The following is a 15475-nucleotide window of genomic DNA, read 5'->3' as shown; positions in this document are numbered from 1 at the left end:
ATGCCTAAAATAACATCACTGTCACAAGAATGCAGGTGCCCTTTTACAGGGGAAATTGGGTAGAACTTCTAACCTGTGTGAGTCTTAAGTGGACAAGAGTCTGGGGGGACCTTGGACGCCAGGTGCTGCCTTCCACGCTTGGCTCTACCATGTTTACTCTGAAGCCATCTCTGACTATGGTTGCCAAAGTTAGCCCCAGTAAAAGAACAATTAAGATTTTAATTTCAGATATACAAGTCCTTTAACATAGCATAACAAATTTTTCTAGAAGTATCATGAGATATACTAAAAAATATTTATTGTTTATCTTCAATTCATATTTAACTGGTGTCCTGCATTTTGTCTGGCCACCCCGTCTCTCCTGTTCCTCATCTCAGCCTTTCCTGAGCTTCTCCAATCCTGACAGGCTGACCCCTTGCATTTCCTGAGTCACTGCTTAGCTTTTCCTGAAAGAGATTCTTTTGTCTTTGAAATGGGAACTCCCTGAGGGTAAGGATCAAGATTGTCCTTCCAGCCTACTGAGGGCCTAGAGGAGTGAGGGTGGAGTGGGGAGGATACACACCTCAATCCCACAACAGAGCTGGGACTTCTGCTTTCTATAGGTGACAAGAGATGTCTGAGTGGCAATGGTGGTCATATGTGTGTGCAAGTTTGCCAAGCTCTGTGGTTCTCCCTAGGTCTTTGAGGGCTATGTACAGTTGGTATGTGGCTGAGTATATTTTCACAAAGTGTTATAAGATTTGGTGGTGTGATTTCACTGTTGTGAGGAGGCTCCTTTGTGGTCTCTGCTCTAATGGGCATTGGGTACTGTGGTAATCCCAGCAGTGGAGAGAGCAGTGCTGGTGGAGGGCCTTGTCAGGTATGTGGGTGTGGTTGTGAGTATGTGTATACCAGGGAATATTGTGGATTATCAACTGTAAGAAAAGTGGGCTGGAGAAAACCAGTGATGAAGATGGGTTGGGGAAGAGGGGAAGTTCCGTGATTTCTCCGAAGAGAGAGGGGACCTACCCTGGGAGCTCCCAAGGGCAGGGATAGGATGTTCTCATCCCTTAGCACAGAGTCTACCAGGTTCAGAAATACTGGGGAACCAACCTATGCCAAAGAAAGCCAGAGAGTTCAGCAGTCAAAAGGAGAAGCAGAAACCTAGCTGAGAAATTACTACCTTCCCACTGGCAGTGGGGAGTTACAGAATGTTCTTGTGCAGATAAGTGGCATGATCTGAGCTAGACTATAAGAAGGTTTATCCAACCACCTGGAGAAAGCAAGAAGTGAGGTCAAGGGAGCAACTGAGGGAAAACAGGAGACAGGAAAATGTAGGCAGGGAGACATGGGAAACAGGAAAATGTAGGCAGGGAGACTGAAACAGGAAAGGGAGAGGTGTTAAACCTTTTCCCTTTCAGTGGAGCCTAGCCTTGTTCTTGGCCAGGCCAGTCTCCTGAATTGGAATCCTATTGTTCATCTCCCTGTGGGAGGGGTTGGAGGTGTCCCCTCTCACTAGCCACAGTGCAGTTTGTTACTTTCTGAAGCACTGGGCCCACTCCTGCCCCTTATGGTCCCCTTCTTTTCCAGCTTCCCCTTGGAGAGCAGGGATAAAAAAGGAATCCTCCAGGACCAATTTTCCTGAAAGTCTGCCATTGACCTGCTAAGCGAACTTGGGCAAGTTACTGCCTCTCTCTCTGTCTTCAACTCCTTACTAGAAACGGGGCCGACAGTCCCTGCACGTCTCACCTGGGACTCTAGGGTGTCCCAGAATCTTTGAATTTCATTCATCCTCCTATCCTGGAGAGAAAATTTAGAGACAGGCCCATCATTGGGCTCCCAAGTGAGGTGGGTGAGGAGGGAGGAGAGATTGGGCCATGACAGGGCCATGGAGGGTGGTGTGGTTGCCTTATCCAGAGAACCAGCAGTAGAGCAGAGGGAGAAAAGCCCCAGCTGGGGGCCCTGCTACCCTGCTACAGAGTTGGGGAGGGTTTGCCAGTTGGGTGTGGAGAATAAGCCAGGTGGGCTTCTCCAGGTCTGAGAAGGCAGACAAGGGGCACCAGGAACACTAGTATATACCCAAGGAAAGGGAGTCTCTGCATGGTGGGGTATCTAGCTTTACGCACTACATCTGTGGCCTTCGTAGCTACTCTCTTTGTTCTCTCCCTTTCTCTGGCCATTTGTCTCTCCAGCTGCATCTCTGTCTGTGCAGCTTTCCAGGTGATTCATCTTCAACCCCATGCCCGGGGGGGGGGGGGAGGCAGGGCAGGACCAGGCCAGGATGTGCTGAGCAGGGCAGGGCAAGTAGACCAGCTGAGTGGAGAGGAGCACCTCCTCTGCCCTGGCTGTCCTAGCCAGGCCCTGCCTGCTCAGGTAGGAAAGGAAGTGAGGAACTGCACCCAAAGCAAGGTACAGGGTTGGGGAGGGGTGCTCAGCCTGGGCCTGGGGCCCCATGTTCCCTCAGGGGTGGGGAAGGACCCTGGCCTGAGTCCTTTGAGGCCTACCTGTCTGGAATGTAGCCAAGGTGGGGTCAGAGGCTTGGGGAAGCTGTTGGAACCCTGTGGTTTGGGCTACTTCTTCCCTCTAGAACTGGGAGACCTAAAATCCACTGTGACTCTTTCTGCCTATGTGATCCTGTAAGGGACTACGTGGATGTTTTGGTGTGTGTCACAGCTGTATGTTTTTTTGTAGCAAAGGCCACATGAGACACCATGATTGTTTAGACTAGGAAGAAGCAAGTGTCCTATGTGTGTGTATCCCAGAACCAATGGCTAACACCTCGGTACACCACGAACATGTTTGTTTCATTAGTATAACATAGTAAATTACAGTCAATCCTTGGTGTGCACAAAGGATCAGTTCCAGAACCCCCTGAGGATACCAAAATCATAGACACTCAAGTTCCTTATATAAAACGATGCAGTGTTTCCATATAAACTAAATATATTCCTATATTTTAAATCATCACTGGATTACTTATAATACCTAAACTATGTAAATGTTATATAAATAGTTGTTATACTGTATTTTTATTTATATCATTCTTATTGTTGTTATTTTTTATTGATTTTTTTCCCAATATTTTCAACCAACCAACCCAAGGATGTAGAAGTCATGGGTATGGACGGCCAACTGTACATCATGCATCTGTGATTGTGTACCTGTTTCTGAGTATGTGATGGCATGTGACTTTATGCTGTTTTGCCATTGTGTAATGTTGTATCTGACATGGTATAATTGACCCTATGTGACTATAGTCTTTATGTATAACCACATATGCAGGTTCATGTGAAGGCATATTATGGTGTGTGTGACGCTCCATGGCCCTACAATTATGAGACACAGTATAAATGCTACTGTGTATCTTTGTACTTCAGTGGAACCATGTTTGAGGAGCATATAACAGGATATATGATGGTACATGTTTAGGCACTTTTTCTATGAAGCTGTGCGTGAGATGGTATCAACAGAATTGCCATTGTGTGTCTTTCTGACTGTGCATGGCCATGTTTGTAGGTGTGTTTGATACTGTGAGACTCTGTGATTATATGTGAGGTTGTGACCATGGGTCTTTGTGACTGTGTAACCAGGCGTTCAGGAGAGTGATGGCAGATGATTAGATGGTTGAATTTGTGTAGCCCCAGTTGTGTGAAACAGTGTAAATAACACCATGTGGTTTTTTGTGATTGAGTGGCCCCATTTGTGACTGGTCAGTTACAAGACTATGTATGATACAGGGTAATAGCCCCTTTGTGGCTGTAAGTGAGAGCCCATACAGCTGTGACATAACATAACCAACAAAACGTGCCAGTGGTACCTCTGGGAGCTCTTGACTGCTGCACATTCTCTTGTCCTCACACCTATTTGCCTGCATCTCTGCCTATGTAAAGGCTTTTCATGGCTCTCGTATGTCACAGGATGGATGTCTGGCTTCATCCTGGCATACAAGGCTTCTCCCTTTTCTCTTTGACCCTACCTGACTTCTATCATCTCAGGCACTTCCACAGTCCCCTCCCTAGCCAGGACCACATGAACCCACACTCCTTCCCTTGGACTATGTCATCCCTTGGTCCCCCATTGTTTCTCAGACTGAATCTTTTCTCATAAGTATGACCTATCATCTATTCCAGGGCCGAAGATAGAGGTGACTTTTGGGGATCCTCATGAGTGAGGAAGGACAATACAAAAAGGCTTCTCTTTTTTTCTGAATTTTCTGCTTCTTATTTTAAAATTGCTCCTATGACCACAAACTCTGGGTTTGTGTGGGTATGTATAGACTGATAAGAAGCTAGGATTTTAAGAAGCAAAATTTTTGCTCATGAAATACAATTGCATCATTTTTAAGTATACTAAGGTATACAAAATTTTAGACAAGGAAGTCTAGATATTCTCAGGCCCTTAAACAAAGGGTAAAGAATGGTTTATGCTGAGCATACCATTGTGACTATATAAACAAGGGCTGCAAACACATATACTCCCTAATAATGCCTGTTGAGATAAATGGAACCAATGCACTCATCACAAAGAACTCTCATATGTTGATAAAAACAGCTAGCCCCGTGGGCAGCGCCTGTGGCTCAGTCGGTAAGGTGCCGGCCCCATACACGGGTGGCGGGTTCAAACCCGGCCCCGGCCCCAGCCAAACTGCAACCAAAAAATAGCCGGGCGTTGTGGCGGGCGCCTGTAGTCCCAGCTACTTGGGAGGCTGAGGCAAGAGAATCGCTTAAGCCCAGGAGTTGGAGGTTGCTGTGAGCTGTGTGAGGCCACGGCACTCTACCTAGGGCCATAAAGTAAGACTCTGTCTCTACAAAAAAAAAAAAAAAAAACAGCTAGCCCCAGCCCTGGGCCTGCCTCTCCATCTTAGGACTACAGTAGGGGCTTCCCAGAGAAACAATGTGGCCAGGAAAGGGACTCAGGGAAACCCAATAGCCCAGATACCTGCTAAGATAGGCAACTCTCTGGTCCTGTCTGGGGTAAAGTCAGTCACTTCACACCTAGTTTCTCCCCTTCTGCAGGACTATACCAGGGAAACCGGATCTTGGTTAAAAGTTTATCCCTTGACCCCGGCCAGAGCCTTGAGCCTCATCTAGAAGGTCCCCACCGGCTTCGCTCAGACCCAGGTCCCCCCACTGAAACCTCCAGCCAGCGTTCTTCACCACTGAAGCGGGTACCGGGCCCAAAGCCACAGGGTAAGTAGTCCAGAAAGGAGTAGGAAAAAGGTCCAGGGGAGGGAACAGAGTGGAAGAGAAGTTAGGCAGTAACAGAGGATAGGACTTGTTAGAAGGACAGGAAGGCACCATGGTCTCAAGGGCAGTGCTACCCTACCTAGCAGGCACAATGCTATGGTGTGGGGCTAATATGTGCCTACGACCCTGTTTCCCCGAAAATAAGACATCCTCCGAAAATAAGACCTACTTACAGGAAAGATAAGACGTCCCCTGAAAATAAGACCTAGCACATCTTTGGGAGCACACCTTAAAATAAGACACTGTCTTATTTTCGGGGAAACAGGGTAGGATCTCACCTCAGGAGCGGCACCTGTAGCTCAGTGGGTAGGGTGCTGGCCACATACACCGAGGCTGGCAGGTTTGGACCTGACCCTGGCCAGCTAAAACAGCAATGACAACTGCAACAACAACAACAAAAATAGCCCCGTGTTGTGGCAGGCGCCTGTAGTCCCAGCTACTTGGGAGGCTGAGGAAAGAGAATTGCTTAAGCCCAGGAGTTGGAGGTTGCTGTGAGCTGTGACACCACAGCACTCTACCCAGGGTGATAGCTTAAGGCTCTGTCTCAAAAAAAAAAAAAAAAAGTAGGATCTCACCTCAGGCCTGCTGTGTGCCTACCTCAGGCAAAGGTGCATACCTAGGGTTTGCGAAGAGGGGGTGGTGGCCTTTCCAACCACCTCTAAACCCAGCTTATTGAGATCTCTCTGATCTCTTTCCCATCTGTCTCTCCAGTTCCCCCAAAGCCCAGCTATCTACAAATGCCCCGGGTGCCCCCACTATCTGAGCCTATCCCCCCTCCACCATCACGTCCACTGCCTGCAGACCCCCGAGTGTCCAAGGGCCTGGTCCCCAGGGTGGATGCCAACCTGAGTTCTGCAGCTGTATCCTCACTGATTGAGAAGTTTGAAAGGTAAGTCTGAAGTCTGGTCCCTGGATGACCCTGTGGAGGGAAGGGGGAACCCAGGACAAGAAGGAATAGGAGAAGCCTGCTAGTCAAGCTCATACCCTGCCTCCATATGTGTCCACTGCCCACCTCAGAGAGCCTGTGATTGTCACCACGGATAGGCCAGCCCCTGGCCCCAGCCCAGGGACCCCAGAGCCAGCCATGTTGCCACAGCTACCCCCACAGCCACCAGTCCCTCAGCTCCCTGAGGGTGAGGCCTCCCGCTGCCTGTTCCTGCTGGCTCCTGGGCCCAGGGATGGTGAGAAGGTACCCAACCGGGACAGCGGTATTGACAGCATCAGCTCGCCATCCAACAGTGAGGAGACCTGCTTCGTCAGTGATGACGGGCCCCCCAGCCACAGTCTCTGCCCTGGGCCCCCTGCCCTGGCCAGTGTGCCTGTTTCCTTGGCCAACCCCCACCGGCCCAACTCCCAGGAGGTTGACAGTGACCTGGAAGAGGAGGATGACAATGAGGAGGAGGATGAAGAGAAGGACCAAGAAATTTCTGTACCCCCGATGGAGAGACAGGCATCTGTGGAGGTACTTGACCCATGTTCACCAAGAGGCAAGACTATGTGGAGAAACAGGGAGCCTGGATTTTATGCTTAGTTTTTAACCTAGCTCAGTATTACTTAAAATAGGACATTGTTTCCATTTTAGATGTTTATCTTCTCTGGTCTCCTGGCATTAAATGCCAGTAGCAAACACCTGGCCCTGCCTCCATCACTGTGATTACCAAAATGACCGTGCCTGGTTCCAGTTGCTCACAAGGAAGGTTGTTCTATCCTCATCAGAGAGCTACTAGCTGAACCCCACTTTTTCCATCTGGAAAATGGGCATCCTGGTTTCTTTAAAGCCCTGTTCCGTTTGGAAAATCCCATGTGTGACATTGGGCAAGTTTCTCTTCTCTCTACTCCTTGACCACAATCCTTACTCAATTTTCTTATTTGTAAAATGGAAAGTCTCTTGCATCTAAATAGAATTCCCAATAGATAAAAGAAGGGCATAAGAGCTAGAGCCCCATGGAGACCTGAGGCTGTGGAAATAAAGGCTCTTGGCATTACAGACCCCTAGCAGCCTACCATTTCTTTAGAAGGCATCTTTGTACCTGAATTAGGTCTAAGCCAGAACATCTCCTCCATCAGAACCAAACTCAAGTAGGGGGGCTAAGGCCAAGGACTGCCAAGATGACAGTTACTCAGCAAATACAGTCTAACAATTAGGAAACTGAGTCAACAGGCAACAAGTTTTATATATATATATATATTTTTTTTTTTTTTTTTGAGAGAGAGAGTCTCACTATGCTGCCCTTGGTAGAGTACCATAGCGTCAGAGCTGACAGCAACCTCAAACTCTTGGGCTCCAGTGATTCTCTTGCCTCAGCCTCCCAAGTAGCTGGGACTACAGGCACCCACCACAACATCTGGCTATTTTTTGGTCATAGTTGTCATTGTTGTTTGGCAGGCCCGGGCTGGATTTGAACCTGCCAGCTCCAGTGTAGGTGGCTGGCACCCTAGCCACTGAGATACAGGTGCCAAGCCTGAGTTTCATATATTTTTATACTTTTGTGTTTTTCTCACACCCCAGGTACTCAGCAAGACCTTGCTGATAGTGGGTAAATAAATAACTAACACATGTAGACTACTTATTCTTCAACATTCTATGTTATGTTTATATTAAATCATTTAGACTGGGCATGGTGGCTCACATCTGTTATCCTAGAACCTTGGAAGGCCAAGGCAGGAGGATCACTTGAGGCCAGGAGTTCAAGACCAGCCTGAGCAACATAGTGAGATATCTCTACCAAAAAAAAAGAAACAAAAGTTAGTCAGGCATGGTAGCATCCATCTGTAGTCCCAGGGAGGACTGAGGTGGGAGTATCACTTGAGACAAGGAGTTCGAGGCTACAGTGAGTTATAATCGCAGCACTGCACATCAGCCTGGGTGACAGAGTGAGACCCTATCTAAAAAAAAATCATTTAATTGTCTCCATTAAAAATGGACTTAGGGCTCGGCGCCTGTGGCTCAAGTGGCTAAGGTGCTAGCCACGTACACCTGAGCTGGTGGGTACAAATCCAGCCTGGGCTCACCAAGCAATGATGGCTGCAACCAAAAAATAGCTGGGTGTTGTGGCGGGCACCTGTAGTCCCAGCTGCTTGGGAGGTGGAGGCAGGAGACTTGCCTGAGCTCAGGAGTTGGAGGTTGCTGTGAGCTGTGATGCCATGGCACTCTGCCTAGGGCGACAGCTTGAGGCTGTGTCTCAAAAAAAAAAAAAAAAAGTGACTAGAATTTGATAGAAGAAAAAAAATGGACTTAGGAGGGTGATTGGTGGGACCACACCTACGGTGCATCTTACAAGGGTACATGTGAAACTTACTAAATGTAGACTGTAAATGTCTCAATACAATAACTAAGAAAATTCCAGGAAGGCCATGTTAACCATTTGTGATGAAAATATGTCAGATGGTATATAAAACCAGTGTATGGTGCCCCACGATTGCATTAATGTACACAGCTATGATTTAATAATAAATAAAAAAAAATTAAAAAAAATGGACTTAGTGGGGGGGGAGAGGTTTAATAGAGGGAGGGTAAATGGTAGGACCACACCTATGGAGCATATTGCAAGAGTACAAGTCAAATCTATCAAGTATAGAACATAAATGTCTTAACATAATAATTAAGTAAATGAAGTGAAAGCTATATTAATTAGTTTGATGTAAGCCCTCCAAATTGTATAAAAAATCAACACATTGAGTGGTGCCTGTGGCTCCAAGGAGTAGGACGCCAGCCCCATACACTGGAGGTGGCGGGTTCAAACCCAGCTCTGGCCAAAAACAGCAAAAAAAAAACTCCAAAAAACACATTGTACCCCACAAATGCATAAATGTATTCATGATCTATGTGTGTATGACTTAATAAAAGGAAAACAAAAAACAAAAAACACAACAAAATGGATTTCAGTTTTATTATTATGTTTATAGATGAGGAGTTGTCAGTACAAAGAAGTTAAACAACTTATGCAAGCTAGTGAATGGCAGAGCTAGGATTTGAACCCAGGAAGTCTGCCTTCCCAGCCTACATGCTTAACCACTACACTATGCTGAATGAATAGAGCAGATAAATGGGTGAATGAGTGGCTGGCTGAGTGAAGGAGCACATGTCATTGGAATTGAAGAGTGGGCTTTATGACAGACTGGAAAGTCTGGGACAAAGCCAGTAGCCTCATAGATGGAGGTCAGGATTATCTCATGGTGGCATTAAGCATAGAGTAGCTGTGAGCTGTTCTAAGAATTCTCATGGCTTGGGTGAGGATTAGGGTAGAAGATGGTAGCTCAAGGGTCCCCTCTTCTTTCCAGTTGACTGTGCAGCAGAAGGTGTTTCACATTGCCAATGAGCTCCTGCAAACTGAGAAGGCTTATGTTTCCAGACTCCATCTCCTGGATCAGGTGAGTGGCCTCTCAGGGGTCCCGGGTCCCCAGGACCTAGTAGGTGGGTTCTAAGGAAGAAGTGATAGTGCCTGAGCTCAACCCTACCATTGTGTTCAGAATTTAGAGATGGTAAATCCCCTTTCTGACCTTGAAGTCAACTTGCCTCTGAAGCCAACTCTGATTATGACTCCAAGCTTGATCCTCATACTTACCCTTACTCCTAACCCGAACTGTGACTCTGAAACTAATGCTGACTCTGACCCAGATCCTAAATTTACCCCTGGATGTGAACCTCATTCTAACCCTGGCCCTATTCCTCATCTCAAATCCACCAGACTTCTTCAGAACAGATATTTTTGACTGCTTTATTCATTGCTCTATCCTAACCTCTAAGATAATGTGTGGCACACAGTAGGCACTCAAAAATATTTGTTAACTGAGTGGATCTAATTCCAACTTTCTCTCTGAACCTGAATCTAATTCCAGCCTTGACCCTGATCTTGACTTTTCATTGTTCCAATGCCTAGCTTCAGGTCTTACCTTTGACAACTTAAATTGTGACCCAATATATAATTCTAACTCCATTTCCTCTCTCCTTGGTCTCAAAACCAACGCTGATCCCAAAGCTCCATAAAGCTGCACACAAACATTGCCCTCCCTCACCACAAGCTGCCCCTTCCCCAGCCAAGTCCTAGGCCCAGCTGGGCTGAGCACTCCTGCCTTATCCTACAGGTGTTCTGTGCTCGGCTGCTGGAAGAAGCTCGGAACCGCAGTTCCTTCCCTGCTGACGTTGTCCATGGCATCTTCTCTAACATCTGCTCCATCTATTGCTTCCACCAGCAGTTCCTGCTGCCTGAGCTAGAGAAGCGCATGGAGGAATGGTAAGACCTAGACCTAAGGTCCCCAGACGTAAGCTGCCTTCTCCCCTGTCCATGTGCCTGCCAATCCTAGACCCAAATGGATACAAAAGAGTTCATTCCTGCCTGACCTCTCCCCTTATTGACTTTTACAGAAAGAATCAGGTTCAAGCTCTGCCTTCTAGGCCCTCTGAGTCTAATGTAGAACACAGACCAGGACTCAGAAAATTACAACAGAGTAGTATACCCCTCAGGGGTGTAAGGTTAGGAGATCAATTGGCTGGATTCAAATTCTCGCTCTTTCACTTGCTTGCTTGAACAGGTTTCTTAAGTTGCTGTGCCTCACTTTCCTCATCTATAAAAAGGGGATAATAATAACATCCTACCTTGTTTTAAGGATTAAATGAGTATTCAGTGAATGTGAACTGTTGTTATTTTCTTTTTTTTTGTTGTTGTTGTTTTTTGTTGTTGTTGTTGCAGTTTGGCCGGGGCTGGGTTTGAACCTGCCACCCTCGGCATATGGGGCCGGCGCCCTACTCACTGAGCCACAGGCGCTGTGATAGAACTTGAAATGGGAGTCTGTGGGAACCCAGACAAGTAGACCAAACCTAGCTTTGGGATTAGAGAATGATTCAGGGAGGAAGTGGTGCCTAAGCTAGTCCTGAGGTAGAAGGGTAGGGTTTACAGGCAGCCTCATGGCCTCCAGGCTCTCCTCTTACAATCTATCCTTTAGGGTCTATACCACCTGTCAAAATAGTCTTTCTAAATAATAACCAGATCATATTAATCCTGCTTAAAATTATCTCCATGTTCCCTATACCTACAGTATAGTTTGTCCCCCTTACCAGACTGTGACCATGGAGGGCTGGCATGAAGCCTGGTTCCTATATCTCCCCACCAGCCTGTGACCCCAGAGGCTGGGACCAGGTCTGATTTGTTTATCTCCCATAAGATACTGTGATCAATGAGGAATGTGACCAGGCCTGGTCACTTTGCCTCTCCTACCACACAGCGTATGGGCCCATACAAGTCTCAGGGCCCAGCTGGACTTGTGTGACTCATTTCTTTTTCTTTTTTTTTTTTTTTTTGTAGAGACAGAGTCTCACTGTACCGCCCTCGGGTAGAGTGCCATGATGTCACATGGCTCACAGCAACCTCTAACTCTTGGGCTTACACGATTCTCTTGCCTCAGCCACCTGAGCAGCTGGGACTACAGGTGCCCGCCACAATGCCCGGCTATTTTTTTGTTGCAGTTTGGCCGGGGCTGGGTTTGAACCCACCTCCCTTGGCATATGGGGCCGGCACCCTACTTACTGAGTCACAGGCACTGCCCTTATGACTCATTTCTATGTCCCCTGCATCACCCAGGACAAGGCTAAGCACAGAGTCAATAATCAGTGTATGAAGTGGCCCTTGCAGGAAGTTCAGGAGAGTTATTCCAAGACGCATCATTTCTGGTGCTCAAGCAGGACAGAGTTGGGCAGGTAGCATTGAAGACCATAGTTTCAGGTCAAGCTGAGCCTCTTGGTCTATTTAAAATTGGCTTATAATGTAAGCAGCATTTCTTAAGGTGCAAACTAGCTGAGAAGTGGGTTTCCAGGACTAAGATGAGAGTGGAAGACCTGTGGGGGAGGATTTTAGGGGACAAGGATCAGCAGGACCACATCAGCTCCTGCTTCCACCCCAGGGATCGCTACCCACGCATTGGGGACATCCTACAAAAGCTGGCGCCCTTCCTCAAGATGTATGGAGAATATGTGAAGAACTTTGACCGGGCTGTGGAGCTGGTCAACACCTGGACAGAGCGCTCTACCCAGTTTAAAGTCATCATCCATGAAGTACAGGTAAGTGACAAAACTGGATGCAACAGCCTGAGAGAAGAGAAGTCTTCAGGGACTTGGGGGAAATCTGCAGCCAGACCTCAGCTTCTCTGCTCCTCTTGTCACAGAAGGAGGAAGCCTGTGGCAACCTGACATTGCAGCACCACATGCTGGAGCCTGTGCAGCGCATTCCCCGCTATGAGCTACTTCTCAAGGACTATCTGCTAAAGCTTCCCCATGGCTCCCCAGACAGCAAGGATGCCCAAAGTGAGTGTGTGCACCCAGCCCTTGTCCTGCTCCCCCACACTGATAGCCCTAGGCCAGACTTCTGAGGCAGGACTCTAAGACATTATTCACAGAGTCAGCCTTCCATGCCCACATGATTGAGATCTCAGAGTGACATCTCCAAACTGAAAGGCCTACATTGAAGCTCTGAAGCAAGACCCTAGGATGAACCTCCAGGTTGAAATCCCTAGACAGAACATGTAGAAGCCCCCCAGTCTGAACTTCCCAACTAGAATCCCACAGTTTGAGGAGCATGCCCAGAATGATTCCCTAAAGGAAGCCATCCACGTTTTAGGCCAAAACACCAAGGCTGTTTCCTTGACTCATTCCTGAATGAATTTATAACAAGTACAAAATGAAACCCCCGAGGACAATGCCATCAGGTTGTAAGCCCAAACTGACCCCCCACAGGCCAAGCCTTCTTCACTGAGTCTCCCTGGCTGAGCTCCCCAGAGAGAGCCCTGTCTTATAAAGCTCATTATTTTCCATCCTCCAGATTTAGAGCTTCAATCCATGTCCACCAGCCACTACCCAGAATGAACCTCCCAAAAGAACCTCAACTCTGATCAGAGTCCCACATACTTACCTTTCCAGAACTGAGCACCCCACACTGAACCACGTATTTTCTTTTCTTTTTATTTATTTATTTTTGAGACAGAATCTCACTCTGTTACCCCAGGCTAGAATGCTGTGGCATCAGACTTGCTCACAGCAACCTCAAATGCCGGGGCTCAAGTGATCCTCTTACCTCAGCCTCTCAAGTAGCTGGGACTACAGGTGCCCTCCACAATGCCCTGCTATTTTTTGCTATTTTTAGTAGAGATGGATGCTCACTCTTGCCTAGTCTGGTCTCAAACTCCTGAGCTCAAAGTGCCTTAGCCTCCCAGAGTGGTAGGATTACAGGTGTGAGCCATGGTGCCCAGTGTGGATTCCATACTTTATATCTCTCAGATTTAGATTTCTAGGCTGATGATACCTCCTCCCCCGATTTATTCCTACATGTTGAACCACTAAAAAAGTGTTTCATTCTGGTTTCAGCCCCTCCCCATAGAGTCATACCACAAATAGAGCTCCCCAGGGCATACTGTACTTTCTTTTCCTCAGACTGTTATTTCCATTAATTAACTTAGCAGCTATTTACTGAGCTCGTCAATGAGTTGTGCATTGTTCTAGGCACTGATGATATGGAGGTGAACAAAATAGGCAAGGTCTTTGATATCAGAGAATATATCAAGGTCTTTGACATATTCTAGGTGGGGAGAGAGACAATAAATAGAATTAATATACAGGAAAATATTAGATAGAAACTAAATGTAATTCAGAGAATTAGAAGAGTGTGATGTGACAGTGACTAGGGTGCCTACTTTAGATTGGGTAGCCTCTCTGAATAGAAGGCATTTGAATCAAAACCTGAGTAACAAAAAAAGAAGGTAGCCATGTGCTAGTTGGGAAGGAGCACATTCTAGGCAGAGGCAACAGGGGGTGCAGAATCCCTGAGGCAGGGAAGGGTGAGATTTAAAAAGGTGGGGTGGTAGGCAGCTTACATATCTCTGGGCCAAAAAAGAGGGCCAGTGTAACCTGAACATGTCAAGTGAGCATAGAATGGTAGAAGTGAGATTAGAGAGAGGACTAGGACTTTGAAGGCCAAGATAAGGATATGGATTTTATTCTGAGTGTAGTGGGTAGCCATGGAAAAGTTTTATTTTTTATTAATTAATTTATTTATTGAGACAGAGTCTCACTATGTCACCCTCGGTAGAGTGCCATGGTGTCACAGCTGTGACGTCAAACTCTTGGGCTTAAGTGATTCTCTTGCCTCAGCCTCCCAAGTAGCTGGGACTACAGGCACCCACCACAATGCCCAGCTATTTTTTTGTTGCAGTTGTCATTGTTGTTTAGCCGGCTCAGGCCAGGTTCAAACCCACCACCCTTGGCGCATGTCGCTGGCGCCGTAACCACTGTGCTATGAGCGCCAGTGAGTGAGGTCTTTTTACTGAGACAAGAAGGGCTCCTCACTGCCATACTGAGTCTCCACATGTTATACCTGTCTGACTGGGGTCCCTAGAAGAAGCCTCCCATCTCATTTTTCCACTTAGACCCCCACAGAACCACATGTCCACATTGAGCTCCCAGGACTCAGTTCTGCAATTTTACTTCCACACTAGATCCCCAGCATGACATTCTAAGATGGAAATTCCCCAAATGAGCTCCCTGGCCTAGACACCCAAAGTGATCTCACTAGTCAGGGCTCCAGGTCGAGGCCCTTTCGTCAACTGTGTATCCTTGGGAAAGCTGTCCAGCCTCTCCACCTCAGATTCCTCCTATGTAGAATAGGGGTGATAACCCTAACCTATCACAAAGAGTTGTTTTGCGAATAATGAGATAATCCAGGTAAAGCTTTTATTTTATTTATTTATTTATTTATTTATTTATTGAGACTGAGTCTCACTATGTCACCCTCGGTAGAGGGCTGTGGCATCACAGCTCACGGCAACCTCAAACTCTTGGGCTTAAGCGATTCTCTTGCCTCAGCCTCCCAAGTAGCTGGGACTACAGGCACCTGCCACAACACCCAGCTATTTTTTTGTAGCAATTGTTTAGCTGGCCTGGGCCGGGTTTGAACCCTCCACCCTTGGTGTATGTGGCTGGTGCCATAACCACTGTGCTATGGGAGCCGAGCCAGGTAAAGCTTTTAGCACAGTGCCTGGTACATGGTAAAGGCTCAATAAATGTTTGCTGTTTTATTGTTGAATGCCCTAGCTATTGCCCTCTATACTGAATCCCCTTAAAATAAGTCCCAAGATTGAGCTTACCAAATTTAGCTTCCTGTTTTATATCAATCTCAACTCTATCTGAGCCCCAGAAATGAATCTCAGACCTTGAGTTTGGCTGACTGAGCTCCCCTAATGGAGTCTGCTACACGGAGCTCCCCACA

At 47.1% G+C, this 15475-nt stretch overlaps 1 protein-coding gene across 3 annotated transcripts in view; it reads left to right on the top strand.

Annotated features, from left to right (window-relative positions):
* FGD1 (FYVE, RhoGEF and PH domain containing 1) overlaps window positions 1-15475 on the top strand; it is a 95995-nt gene that overhangs the window by 69290 nt on the left and 11230 nt on the right. For 2 of the 3 annotated variants that reach the window (XM_053579272.1, XM_053579271.1), the window contains exons 3-9: window positions 4995-5168; window positions 5937-6114; window positions 6243-6687; window positions 9507-9596; window positions 10311-10459; window positions 12123-12279; window positions 12384-12522. In XM_053579272.1, coding sequence (XP_053435247.1) covers window positions 4995-5168; window positions 5937-6114; window positions 6243-6687; window positions 9507-9596; window positions 10311-10459; window positions 12123-12279; window positions 12384-12522 — 1332 coding nt within the window. The remainder of the gene's footprint in view (window positions 1-4994; window positions 5169-5936; window positions 6115-6242; window positions 6688-9506; window positions 9597-10310; window positions 10460-12122; window positions 12280-12383; window positions 12523-15475) is intronic. The other variant, XM_053579273.1, reaches the window with a different exon arrangement.

Source organism: Nycticebus coucang, chromosome X, assembly GCF_027406575.1.
Source record: "Nycticebus coucang isolate mNycCou1 chromosome X, mNycCou1.pri, whole genome shotgun sequence".
In the NCBI taxonomy this organism is placed as follows: Eukaryota; Metazoa; Chordata; class Mammalia; order Primates; family Lorisidae; genus Nycticebus; species Nycticebus coucang.
Note: the sequence above shows the minus strand (reverse complement) of the source record. Positions and strands in the feature narration are given on the sequence as shown.